Source organism: Petaurus breviceps, unplaced genomic scaffold (genome assembly GCF_028583685.1).
Source record: "Petaurus breviceps papuanus isolate PSGF00001 unplaced genomic scaffold, PetGlider_PUasm1.0 90692, whole genome shotgun sequence".
NCBI classification, from domain to species: Eukaryota; Metazoa; Chordata; class Mammalia; order Diprotodontia; family Petauridae; genus Petaurus; species Petaurus breviceps.
This window is the reverse complement of record NW_027187313.1, coordinates 5360762-5375632: the sequence shown is the minus strand read 5'-3', so window position 1 is coordinate 5375632 and position 14871 is coordinate 5360762. Positions and strand designations below refer to the sequence as shown.

The window sequence follows — 14871 nt, the reverse complement described above, 5'->3', positions numbered from 1 at the left end:
GAACTCTCCAAGTAAGTGCAGGAGCATGGCGGTCTTAGAAAAGTTTAACTGGGAAGAAGTAGCTATTCCAATTAGCTCTGAAACCATATATCAGGCAACGCTTTTTGGATTTTGACTGTTATCTTTTGTTTGTACATAAATGAATCAATGAAGCATTTATCAAGAGCCTACTATGTGCAGAATACTATGCTAAGCACTGGGATACAAACAAAAAGTAATAAGAGTCTGCTTCCAAGGAGATCACATTCTAATAAGGAAGCCACAGCACAATTAAGTACATAAATTTTTAAAAATATCTTTTAAAATGTAAAAAAGAGAATTGAAAATTAAGAGGAAGACAAAAGTATGTAGGATAGAATTGGAACTAGCATGCAAAATTTCTTACATACTTTCAAAAAACACAGGTTGAATTTATGTAACAGAGTTATAGGTTCATATACTCTCTTCTTTTAATATGGAAAAAATTTTAATATGGAAGAGATATCAACAATGGAGGGGAGTTTGGTAACAAGAGAATGAGGGCACAGTGGATGGTAGAATATGGTAAATGAAGCAGAGTCAAACTAACCATGATAAAACAGGGATAGAGAAAGGATGCAGTAGAATTTTTTTTTTGCTTTAACCAAATGTGATTGAAACGTGGAATTAGGAGAGAAGATGGTAAGAATTCAATAGTTACAGGGAAAATATAAGGTGTGAATAAGCTTGCAGACAAAATTGGTACTATTTTTGGATCTGAGTGTAAAAAATGCCTCTGCTGGGCACGTCACCAAGGTTAAACCTTTCAGCTAATGGGAAGAGAAGGTCAACGGTAATAGTAATTAGCAGTACTTTATTGTACTGAGGGAAAAAATAAGCAATTACTGTTTCCACAGTCTACCTTCAGAGGGAAACCCTTGTGTTGATGAGGGAAGGCAAAGGTCAAGAAAGTCAATGAAATGACTTTCCAAAATATTTTCCAAAGACCACTTGAAAATATCTTTGTGAGGATCATTAAGATGTTGGTTATGGAAAAAGAGAAATCAAGTGTGGATGGACTCAGATCCTCTGGACATCCTGAACCTTACTTCCAACTTCTTACCTACTATCAAAAAGAGTAGTTGCCACTGTGCTGTATACTACTCAGGGAAAAAAGGCTTGGACTAACCTGACAAGGATGACCTCAAATTCTATAAAATTGAGGAACATGTCCCAAAAACATGACCTTTTCCACAAATTGTTTGATATCTGTAAAGTGAAAGATATTTCTAAGAAGTCATGATTCCTTAATAATTTATCTATATCTGAGAAATACTACTGAAATGAATTTTTGATCTTACTTCTTGCCAATGAGAACACTTGCAACCCATCTATATTGGCCCATGCAGTATCATTTTCCAAATAAATCTCAGAAAACTAGGGATTCTACTCTTGTGTGCTAGAGGTCATCTTAACTTTGTTTAGTATTACTGATCAATGTAGCTATACATCTATCACTTGTGACCATGTACTCTTCCAAAGATAGAATTCATTCATGATGTAATTTATTCCTGCTCTTTGGAATCCCTTGATGATTACATGCTGCAATGTGCTTACACATTCACTATGCCAGATTCTTTTTGCATTCCATATATTTGGTGCTTCTGAGCTAGAGGTGTTTCATGTTGAACCAACATTATTATTACATCAAGGAAAACCTGAAGTTTGCTTAAGAACTTTGTCACTTCCCAAAAGTAATACAGTTCACTCTACTTTTCAACTCTAAGTCAAACTCACTCTCTATACTTATCAGTCCCACATATATACATAGTTTTAAACAAATGTTACAGGGGATCATGACAACAGAAATGCTTAATCTAACTTAGCCATAGTGATAGGATGAATATATCTTATAGGATGGATAAGTCAAACTCTCTATTAAAAATCTCTTCCAAGATGTTCTGCAATTTTCTGAGACAATGCAGTCAGCATATCATCATCCTTAGACCAGAGGATCTGGAAGACTTCACTATTCACAGAGAATCTCTCTATAATATATAGCCTATATTTGACCTCCTCCATATCATCTTGGGTGAATGCATTCTCTTTTCTTCCTTGCCCTATTTTTACTGCCAGAAGGTCATGGAACAGGGTGGAAAAAGGATAAAGACAAGTAAAAATACATGGGAAATTATGACTAAAGAAAATAAATAAGAACTGCCAAAGTCTTATAGACTACACAGATGATTCATGATAATGTTATATGATTAAATTTTTTTTAAATGCACTGGTGCATCCTGGACATGATAACCAACAAGTTACACAACAAACACTCACATACACACAACACACATACAAATTAACTGAATTTCAATATGAAGACAAAAATTGTTATTGTGTAAGAGTTATCACTAAGATTGGGACTTTTTTAAGAATAAAAAAAAGATGACATTAAAATGCTCTAATTCTGAGTTATTTAAACAATTTATTTAAGAAAACAAAAAAGGGAAAGACAATTAAGATGACACTAAAACAGATTATAATAATTTCATTCAGAACCTTAATCAGTAAAAATTACTACTGTCCAAAAAAAAGTATCCAAATAGTAAATTTTTCATCAAATATCTTGCAGAGGACTAAATGGAAAGAGATGAATACCAAAGGAACAATTGAGTTATAACAAAAATTTTCCCATATGATAAATATGATGTAACTAGTAACATATCTTTAGAGAAAAGGAATGGAAGGTTAAATCAGTTTAGAAAGTGTGTGGCAAGTTATCAAAGTAAACAAAGACACTCCAAGGGCATTCAAAAGCAATAATAGAAGGATTTAAAGGATTAAAAAGCAATGCCATATTTCAGACTACATTACAAAGAAGTAATCATCAAAATAATCTGGTACTGACTAAGAAATAGAACGATGGATCAGGGGATTAAATCAGGTACACAATACATAGTAACTATATGACTATAGTACTGTAGTGTTTGGTAAATTCAAAGACTAAGCTTTTAGGGTAAGAACTCAACAAAAATTGATGCAAAAATGGAAAACAGTTTGGCAGAATCTAGGCAAAGAACAATATCTCACACTGTATATCAAATATGGTCAAAAAGAATAAATGATTTAGACGTAACAGATGATATCATAAGACTATTAGTGGAGCATGGGAAAATTCACCTTTTTAATCTATCAAGAAAGAGTTTATGGCCAAACAGGAGATAAGATCACAGGAAATAAAATAAAAAATTTGATTACATGAAAGTAAAAAGGTTTTGCACAAACAAAACTAATACAGCAAAATTAGAAAGAAAACAAGAAAGTAGGGGAAAACTAACAGCAAATTTCTCTTATAAAGGCCTCATTTCTCAAGTACATATAGGTGAACTGAGACAAATTTATAAAAATAAGACCATTTCCCAGTTGATAAAGGATATGAACAGCAAGTTTTCAGAAGAAGAAATCAAACCTTGTCAAAGTCACATAAAAATGCTCTAAATCACTACTGATTAGAAAAATGCAAATTAAAACAACTCTGAGGTACCACCGCATACCTATCCTTAGAATGGTTACATAACAGAAAAGGAAAATGATAAATGTTGGGAAGAATGTGGGAAAATTGGGACACTGACACACTGTTCGTTGAGTTTTAAACCTTTGTGGAGAACAATTTAGAACTTTGCTCAAAGGGCTATAAAACTGTGTACCCCCTTTGACCCAAAAATAAGACTAAGTCTATATGCAAAAAGTGATTTAAAAAGCAGGGAGAGGGCTTATTTGTAAAAATATATATATATTTATAATAGTTCTTTTTTGGTAGCAAAGAATTGGAAATTGAGGGGATGTCCATCAACTGGGGAATAAACAAGTTTTGGCATATGTTAAGTTACTTATTAGTCAAGGGCAGGGGTGCGGAACCTGTGACCTTCTAGGTCCTTGAGGCCAAGGTCTACAGAACAAGTCCTTTTATGAAAGGGATTTGTTCTGTGAAGTTTGGATTCAGTCAAAGGGTTGCAACTGAAGACCTAAAGGGCCACATGTGGTATTGAGGCCACAGGTTCCCCATCCCTGGTCAGAAATATAAGATACTTTTCTGATAAGTGTTGCATATCAAAATTATTCTGGCAAGTCCTGTGGAGAATATATAGAAATTTGATGTCAAAATGGGCAAAAGAAATGAGAGAAGGGTACACTGAAATCTAAAGGAAACATTTTAAATGTCTTATAAATGAAATCTTTTTTTTTTCCTTTTTGGGGCAGTCGGGATTAAGTGACTTGCCCAAGGTCACACCACTATAAATGAAATCTTTAATTCTATATACAAAATACTGAGGCTAGGAATAAATATGGGGAAAGAAAACAAACATTACTAACTATGCTTAGGCTTCTTGAGGTAGCATGAAGACATAATAAACAATTACTGAAACTGGATTACGTATAATCCAGATGAGAATAGTATGAAATTCAGAATGTCCATTCAAAATCTTGGACATAGATTAGTGCTACTGGAAAATAAATGCCACAGGCATAACGATAACTTCACCCATAATTAATATTACTAACTTCAGGGGGAAAAATGTTATATCCTTTAAAAAAACCCACTAGATTATATGCATTTATACAAAAATGATTATAGTTTATATTATGTTTCAACTCAGTAAGCATGCAAATAGAATATTTTATTAACATCTCAGACAGCTGGTTTTATGGTTTTCCTTTCAGTGCCAAAGAAATAAAGTTAAACCATTTCTCTATTCCTTTCCACATGATATTATCTATGACTTAAAAAAAAAAAAGGTTTTGAAATTTTTAAAATATATATTAAGATTAATGCCTTTTTTGAAATCCTGTCATCATATCCTTGTAGGAATATAATTTTTCCCTTGAGGATTTCTTTAGCCGCATCATAGAAATTTTAATATGTTGTTTCACATATTTACTGTTTCCATAATTTTTTTCTTCAACCCACACAATATTTAGGAATTCTCTCTTAAGGCTCAAATTGGATCTTTATTTTTTATTTGTGCTACTGGAGCTGAATATTATTTTTATTGTATTATAGGCTATACAGTATATGTTTACTATATCTTCCCTTTTCTCATTTATTTGTATTATCTCTATGGCTAACACATGTAAGTTTTATAAGTTTCACAAGGTACTGAGAAATACATAATTTTTTTCAGCAGTCCCATTTAAAAGAAATGATGTCTACTAGCTCTACTTCAACAATTTGTTCAGTTATAAATTTTCCCTTTGTTTACGTTTGTTAGAATTATTTAAAATTGAGAAGGAAACTGAAATCTCCAGCCACTGTGTTACTATTTAAGTTTTGTAATCCAGCTAATTTTTCCTTTATAAATTTAGACAATAAGGTATCTTAAATACATAAATTTGTTGTTATTTGTTTTCTATAATTATTGGGCATACTGTGTTTTCCTTGTTTATCCCTATTTATGTTCTGAATGTTGATTTTTACTTTGTATGATAGCATGATTACAACTCCTGTTTCTCTTTTTGGATTCAACTGATGTGTTAAGTAAAAAATTTTTGAGACGTCATTTTAATTTTTTTGTTTGTATTTTTTAAATTAAGTGTTATTTCAGATATGCATTCTATGTCTGTTTATTATACGTGTTTCTCATAAGAAACAAGTTGTGAGGCTTTGTTTTCTTACTTAATCTGATGGTTTTTCACTCAATTGAATTGTTTACAAATAGCTGAGAAAAGAAGGAAAGCAAAAAGGAAAAGAAAAAGGGAAACCAAACTGAATATAGAAATGCTGAGAATGATGAGTGATAAGGTTTTCTTAAATGAAAAATAAAGAAAATGGGAAAGACAAGATCTCTTCAAGAAAATCAGAGATGGGGAAGAGGATTCTGGGAAGACAGCAGAGTAGGTCAGAAATTCCAAGCTCTCAAGATTTTCCCCCAAAAGAGTTAAAATATCACCTTAGGGTGAACAAAGTGTGGGAGAAGATAAATAAGAACAGGGGTATAACCTGGGTCCTCCTGGGACAATTTGAGAAGATCAGAAGAAAAATCCCAGGAAGTGGTTTGGTCCCTGTGAAAAGTAAACACCTCCACACTAGGTTTCATCTAACTGCAAGAGGCTAGTCACTTAAACAAAAAGCAGCAAGCCCTGGAGTTAGTTGGTTTGAGGAGCTGCCTCAGTCCCAGTCCCCTTGAACTTTTGCCCTCAGGATATTGAAGGGAGTTGGGTGCCTGAGCCTGGGAAGATCAAGGGAACCTCTGCTGACAAGCAAGAGCTTGTCAAAGAGCTGACAAAGCCAGACCCAGCTGTGCTGCAAAGAGTGGTCAGGGGGCAAGAAGGAACCAGCACACTATCAGTAAATGCAGAAGCAGTGGGGCAGATGGCACTTACAGGAGGTTGGAGGGTTGGCTTTGGTTTCAGACTAGAGGGGAGAAATGAAGATCTGGTTCACTTCTGTTTCATATTTACTGAAGTCTTTGACTCTGTGGATCACAACAAAATGTGGCAAGTCCTCAAAGAAATGGGAACACTTGTCTTCAAATGAACTTGTATGAGGGCCAAGAAGCAACAGTAAGAACCAAACATGGAACAACTTGATTGGTTCAAGACTGGAAAAGGAGTATGACAAGGCTAGATGTTGTCACCTTATTTGTTTAACTTACATGTATAGGACATGATGCAAAATACCAGGCTGGATGAATGAGATTATTGGGGACAACCAAGTACACTTATCTGTTCTTTAAATTAGGATTCTTAGGTACCCTAGCGGGTGAAAACTGTTGGAAAACATGCTCTACTTCATGCACATAAATTCATTTTGGTGTGGGTTAAAGAGGATATGTATTCCTTCATCTTACTGATCATATTACTCTGAAGTTAGCTTTTAATAGATTGGCAACGTGTGTGTGTGTTTGTATGTGTGTATTTACACAAATTTCAGTTGAATTTATTTAGTTCTATCAAAACGAGTAACATCTGATCATAAGACTCAACTTAAAATTACTCAGAAAACAAAATTACATTTAACAATTAACTCTGCTTCCAAGGCAAACAGAGGTTAAATGACTTGTCCAAGGTCAAACAGCTAGTAAATGCCTGAAGCTGGATTTGACCTCAGATCTTTCTGATACCAGGCCCAGTGCTCCATCCACTGAGCAACCTTGCCTCTGTGTGTTAGCTATGTACTAACTTAAAAGTGCTAGCAATTATGGTTTGAATCTGCAATGCAGCACAGAAAGTAAGTACTTAATAAACACTTTTATATTCACTCATTCATTCATATTCTATTACTGTATGACAGTATAGATAACATAAAATAAGCAGAAATGGGAGGGAAAAAATTTACTGCATGATAAGGAAATATATAATATGAATTGCAATGGGCAGAGAAGCAAAAAAAAACATAAACAAAAAACAAGCATTTGTCATTATAGAAGTAGCAATCATTCAGTAAAAGTAGGAACTCTTGTAGCAAATATTAATCTATAATGACTGTGGTCCATATGCTATTTATCTTTTAAATCCAACTATACTACATTTTAAATCCTCACGATGCACATTATCATCAAATAAGATTTAACAAATACCCTTAAGAGAACAGTCATACACTCATACACTATGCAGCAGTAAAGCTGCTCTGCATCATTATAGAGGCTACAGATAATGTTTTATTCTTATAAATATAATAAAACAAAAATTTGTGATTACAGTATAATAAAGTATAATTGCTGAATTCATTTCTAGATTGTATGTAATTATATAGATGGAAAAGGGGGTTCACATCAGATTTCTCAGATCAATAATGTACTGTCCTTTATATAGATAGATGGTTATCTTTTACTATCATTATGAGAGCATGTACAGTTACTTTTCCCATTAGTTACAGAACACTTCACAGTCACAATGTAAAAATTTTAATGTAGAGGGAAAACAATGTCCCCATGTATTTATTTTTTTTAATTATTAAAAATGGAATTTCATGTAGAAAAATAAAATGCAATTACTGAAGAATTTCGTTCAAGAAGGCAATGTCCATATACAAGGTTAAATCTTATACAACTTCTTGATATATGCAATCACAGAAATAATGTTGTGCAATGATCCTCTGCTTACCAATAATAAGTAAAGAATACAATAAATAAACAGACATTTGCTAGATAATAATGTTTGCCACTGTTATAGAGTATGTTCAGCCCACTACAAGTGGAAGAAAATATTCCTCCAGGTCCTTTTTGCAAATCACATTTTTTTACTGCATATAATAGAGCCAGAAAAGTGAGAATCATAACTCTTTGAGAGGCCTGCCTTAACAATCTATATAAGGAAAATCAATTGAATATTTACCTCTTTTACTTAATGTATATTGCTGTTTATCTCTCCCATTCGACTGGGAGCTTCTTGAAGGCAGTGAATTAATTGTCTTTCACCTCTTTTTGTATCTCCAGCACTTAACACTGTACTTTGCACATAGGAGGCACTTAATAAAATGTTTATTGACTAACTTACTATCACAACTACACAATTTGGAAATGAAAATTACAAGTAATACAGAGGGCAAACAAAGAAGTGCTTAGGACAAAGAAACTCCTGAAATGGTTTCTGAATATTACCAATAATAACTTGCCCATAAGAAGTAGCATAAAGCATGTACAAGAAATATATATTCAACAAAAGAGGTAAATATTCACGTATCAAGAGCCCAACACAATACTTGTACATCTTCAATGTTACAGTGGTAGACAAGAAATGTTGAAGAGCACTACTGGATGGCTCCAGAATTTTGAGAACATCCTTAGAAGATTAATGAGAAGAGACCCACAAGAATGACAGAATGAAAAGAGGTACATAGGTTGGAGGGGAGAGAACATATGCATGAAATCATGGATCTAGCGAAATAATAGGTCCTATAGATACCTCTCATTCTCCTTGTAAATCAAAGGCAGGTAAAAATCATTGTGAAAGATGAAATTTGCACCTGGAGAAAAGACAAAGGTCAACTGGACTAGACACTACACTAATGGTCATCATCTCAGTTCTGACTTAAATAACTGGTCTTTTATTCTAATTTCAGAGATAACGTACAAAAAATGTGCAAAATAATGTAGAGAACTGGACAAGGAATATAGCAGGGGTGAGCAGCATAAAGGGGTGGTCTTGGACCTAATAAATTTTATGACTTTCCTCAAGTTCTTTTATACCTTTGGGTCTGAGTTCATTCGTTTCTAATATGAGTGAGAGCAGATCAGGTGGCATGATTTTAAGACTCAATATTATAATGTTCTTGCCTAACCAATACTTATTTTATAATATTAGACACAACTGGACACATTCTATCTTCTGCTGCATGCACAAAAATGCAATCCATATCTATTGGTGGTAAGAGAAGTTTCTATTGCTTTGAGATTCTATATTTATATTATCCCTTACAAATAATGAAATAAAAATTTGGTAATATTTGTGTACAGTAACTCACTTCCGTTCCCATAAATTACATAGGCATTCTCTTGCAAAGTTAATTCATCAGAACATGCTACAAAATATAAGTTGCATGATTTAACTGAGGTCAGCCTTAATGAAAGAAATATAATAAACTTATTAATTATATCATAATCCCAACAAGCATGGGGCTATAAGCTAATAAAGAATGTATTATTTTTACTCTGCAAGAACTTAACAAGGGATGAAGTCAATTTGATGGGACAAAAATACTTAGTCAATAGCTGATTATTTCTATGCAGAAACCTACTGTGCCTGATATCATGTAACCTTTTAAGTATTCTGCAAGTCCTGACTCTTCAGAGGCAGCATGCATCTCCTCTTACTTGGGAACCTCATAATTAAGAAGCATCTCAGAGGTGATATACTCCAATTAATCACTGAGAAAGAATCCCCTGGACCATGCCCCTCCAAAGTCACTCAATATTTGTTTAAATTCCTCCAGTGGGTAATTCACAACTTTTCATCCAAAGGGTAAAAGCTAAAATTGTTAGAAGACTTTCTTTTTATCATGATAAAATCTAGGGAGGCTAAGTCAATACAATAAAATTGACAATCCTATCTAAGTTAATTTACTTATTCAATGCCATACCATAAATCACACTTCCAAAGAATTGTTTTATTGAGCTAGAAAAAATAGTAACAAAATTCATATGGAAGAATAAAAGGTCAAAAAGATAAAGGGAATCCTAGGGGAGAAAAATGCTAAGAAAGGTGGTCTGGCAGTTTGAGATTTAAAACTATATTGCTATTCAGTGTTTTCAATTGTGCTTGACTCTTCATGAACTCACTTGTGGTTTTCTTGGCAAAGAAACTAGAATTCTTTGCCATTTCCTTCTCCAGTTCAATTTATAGATGAGGAAACTGAGCCAAATAGGGTTAAGTGATTTGCCTGGTCACACAGCTATAAAGTGTCTGAGGCCAGATTTGAACTCAGGAAGGTGAATCTTCCTGACTTCAGGCCCAGGATTTTATCTACTGTGACAACTAGTTGCTGAAGTATTTATCCTCAAACCAATATGGCAATGGTCAAGAAACAGAGTGGTGAATCAGTAGACCAGATAGGGTACACAATACATAGTACTAAATGACCATTGTAATCTAGTGTTTGATAAATCCAAAGATCCAAGATTTGGGGGTAATAACTCAATATCTGACAAATTTACTGGAAAAACTAGAGAGCAATTTGGCAGAAACTAGGCACAGAACATCTCACACCACATACCAAGATAAGGTCAAAATGGATAAATGATTTAGACATAAAGGGTGATATCATAAAAAAATTAGGGGAGAATGGGAAAATGCATCTGTCATATATAAGAATACGGGAAGAGTTTATGACCAAACAAGAGATAGAAAGGTTTAAAAGACATAAAATAGATAATTTTCATTATTTGAAATCAAAACATTTTTGCACAAACAAAACTAATACAGCAAAATTAGGAGGAAAACAGGAAACTGGGGGAGGGGGGATTACAGCAAATTTCTCTGACAAAGGCCTCATTTCTCAAATATATATAGTGAACTGAGCCAAATTTATTAAAATAAGAATCATTTCCCAGTTGATAAAGGGTCAAAGGATAAAAACAGGCAGTTTTTAGAAGAAGAAATCAAAGCTACCAATAGTCACATAAAAAATGCTCTAAATGATTATTGATTAGAGAAATGCAAATTAAAACAACTCTGCCATACCATTTCCCTATCACTAGACTGGCTAAGAGAAAGGAAAATAATAAATATTTGAGAGGATGTGGGAAATTTGGGACACTAATACACTGTTTGCAGAATTATGAACTAATGAAACCATTCTGAAAAAACAATTAGAACGATGCTCAAAGGGCTATACAACTGTACACCCCCTTTGACCCAGTAATACCCCTAATAAGTCTATATCCCAAGGAGATTTTTTAAAAGGGGAAAAGGATTTATTTGTACAATATTACTTCACCTAAACTGGACTCTTGATGATACATGAAAATCTGTTCTCTAACCCTTTATTTAATCATTCATATTCAATAAAGTGGCTATTCCAAATTTTCTCTAATCTTCACAAGTCCCTATACAACCCCTTCCTTCTTAGCAGAGGACCTGAGCTAATCCTTTACTGAAAAAACTAGACACTTAATCCTGTGCACTTTTCCACTACTCCATTTTTAAGTTGGAAATCTTGTTCTGTCAATTACCACAGCTTGATGACCTGAGTTACCTGGGGAAGGTACCTTCTCTGGATTTCAATTTTGTCATCAACAAAATGCTAAGGTTAGAACAGATCTTTGAGGTTTTTTGTATCTCTAGATCTTCTTTTGAAGATCACAAATACTATATTCTAATGACACAAATTCAAGTATTCTGAATTTCTTTATTAGTCACTTATTTGGCTGATATTAGCCATGGGGATATAAAAAAAGTAATATTTATATGTTTATGAATATAGTGGCAAGATTTTCAATTAAAGAAGACACACATTTAAGTATTATAAAATAATTATTATACGTGTTACATAAATACAATTATTAAATGGTGAGTAGACAGCTTGATTCATACTTTTTAACTATGTTAAAAAAAAGGCATAAGGTATCTCTAGTATAGTTTCTAATAGTATTTTTTAAAGTATTCAAAATTAATGAGAGATTTTTTTTTGTTTCTCCTACTACTTTCCAGGCCTCATACCACACAACCCACCCAAAATAGTACAAAAAATATACAGATACCCAAGACAACTTACCCGCACAGCCAAAAGCCAAATGGTACCTAGAAGAAGGGCTGAATTTGACACAACACACATTTGCCTTGGCTTCAATACTCGCCACTGAATTGTCCAGGTTGGTGGACCACAGTTTCACTAAGGGCAGAGAGAATACAAAAGGGAGAAAAAAAAAGACAGATTAATACATTTAGAAATGCTTTTACAACCTGGAAAATCTGATTACTGCCAGCAATAGATCCTTGTGGAAACTAAAAACTGTTTATAATTATAGGACCAGATGCATTTAAAATGAATGAATACAAAAAAAAAAAAAACCATGTTTGAACAAAAGCACACTTTATTTTTATTGTCAGAACCAGAAGAGATGAAAAATCAGTGGATATTAAAAGGCAGCATCTGCTATCTCACTATAGATGAGAATGAACTGAAGAGAATGCTAGGAACATTTATTATATCACTCAATTTAGAATCCCATAGATTTTAAGACTTTACTACAGAAAGCTGGATAAGTAATTTCAGTATACTAAAAGCTAGGTGGCTGAAATTCATTTTTCCAAGATAAAAAAATAAATTAATTTGATCTTTACAGGGGTGAATCCTGAGTTTTTAAGATCCAGAACAGCCATAAACATTAGAGCAGAAGATGACTAGTCAATCCAGGTTAAACTGAGCAGTGAAAGTAGGGGAGAAAGGAGATGTGTGAGAAGAGTAAAGCATTGAATTCAAGAGTCAGGCAAAATAGTCAATGCTTATATTCAGAAAAACTCCTTCCCCTTTCTTTAACAGTTATAGTTAGTATTCTTAGTCACATAAAAGGACATTCTCAAGAGTTTATCTTGCCTGCTTTCACTGGTCATTTCCATACTACATAGTTATTATTTATGCTAAAGCTTTATAATGCTAAAGTAAGAAAGAAAGGTACTAGCCTGAGCAAAGTAATACTAGCAAGAGAAAATTAGAAGTAATATTTCCTGATGAATTATTTGGGGAACTACATTGTATAACTTACTCCTTTTACTATATTAGTATGAAGCAAAAAAGCAAGCAAATAGATAACAAATAATAAGATAATGATGCTATATGCATTCTGAACACACAAATGCAATAAAATTTTACAATAAATTTTACAATGAATCTACAATAAAATTTTAAAAGCATAAATGTCCTCTAACATCAATTATTAATTTTTCTAGATAAATATCCTAAAAAACTATAATAAAAAAGTCACTAGATTTGGAGTGAGAAAATCTGGATTTGAATTTCAGCTTTTTTACGCTCCATGTGACTTTGGTCAAACTTTTTAAATTGTTTGGATTTCAGTATTCTTATTTTTAAAATAACAGAAGGGAATGGCACTTTACATGATTCCTGAGATCTCTTATGATTTTAAATACTATGGTTATTCTAATAAAAAGAAAACTGGGTTATAAAAATATAAATAATAAAGAGAGCCCTTCCCTTTTTAAGTTCTAGTAATGAATAACACCTTAAAATTAGGTATCAGTGACTAACACAATGTCAGTTTTTTTTAAAAGAAAAACTAATCCTCAGATGCTAAGAGAAATTAATATTATACCACTATATTAATTATTGTGACCCATTCTTTTCCTTCTCTTTTCAGTAAATATCCAACTCCTGTTAAGGCCAGTCAGTCTCTGAAGGGCACAGCTGAGGGATGAGGTGGCTCCTAGCAACTTCAAGGAACATTCTAGCCAATTTTGGGTAGAACCTTACTCAAACCATATTTCTATTTAGAGTCTAAACAAAATCCAATCAGGTGCTACTTCAAAATTCAACTTCCACTAGTTAATAATTTTTGATTATTTCTTTATATTAAGCTAGGAATCCACGTTCTTGATACTATCCAATAAATACTCCTCTCATGAAAAAACTGGGTGATAATTTAATGGCATCACTATGCCTGGTACCATAGTAGCCAGTGTCAAAAGAACTAACACTAACTATCAGATCTCAGGTATATCAGCCATCATTAGCCACATCTATTCTTTCTACTCAGGCACAGGCTGTTAGCTTCTTAACATGCAAATACATGCATATAATATTTGAAAGATTATGCAAAGCATGAATGGGGAACTAAATGATGAAAGGTTGATTGTTTATACAGACTTACAACACTTAATTGCACAAGAAATAGTCATGAACTTAATAAGAATTAAAAAGTAAAATAGAATCTATTAAAAGCAATTTAAAATATCCCTGTAATATGAAATTTTCACAAAAACAGCATTTTGTAAGGAAAATTACCAATTACCCTGTGAATGTCAAACACATTTAAGTAACATTAAATGACTTTCATTTGAAATGAGTTTTAAAAACATTTTAGGGGATAGCAGATTGCAGACTTTAAATACTTCATGAAAATTGAATTTGTCATTTCAGAGCAATCATTAATAACTTTGACTGCTAAGCTATTTGTGCATATGGAAAGATTTTTTTCTTGGTGGTTGTAATGGGAATGCAAATTTGGAAGATCTTCCCTGCCCCTAGGCTAAAGTGCACCTGAAGCCTGGGGTGGGAGGCTTGTTTTTCAGTAGATAACTTCTTGATTGGCCAGTGGGTCAATAAGGTTGTTACATTCTCTGAGCCAGGAGAAGGCTATATAAGCCCTGATGTGTAGCTTTGTCTTGGGGGCTCACTTTGAGAAGTGTTCTGTGATTTGATCTGTATTCTAAAAAGCCGTTGTCCAGAGGGGCCCCCCC

General features: G+C 33.2%; 1 protein-coding gene across 9 annotated transcripts in view; it reads right to left on the bottom strand.

Moving 5' to 3' along the window:
- COP1 (COP1 E3 ubiquitin ligase) overlaps window positions 1–14871 on the bottom strand; it is a 248876-nt gene that overhangs the window by 74774 nt on the left and 159231 nt on the right. For all 9 annotated transcript variants that reach the window (XM_069065516.1, XM_069065509.1, XM_069065507.1 and 6 more), the window contains one exon: window positions 12170–12286. In XM_069065516.1, coding sequence (XP_068921617.1) covers window positions 12170–12286 — 117 coding nt within the window. The remainder of the gene's footprint in view (window positions 1–12169; window positions 12287–14871) is intronic.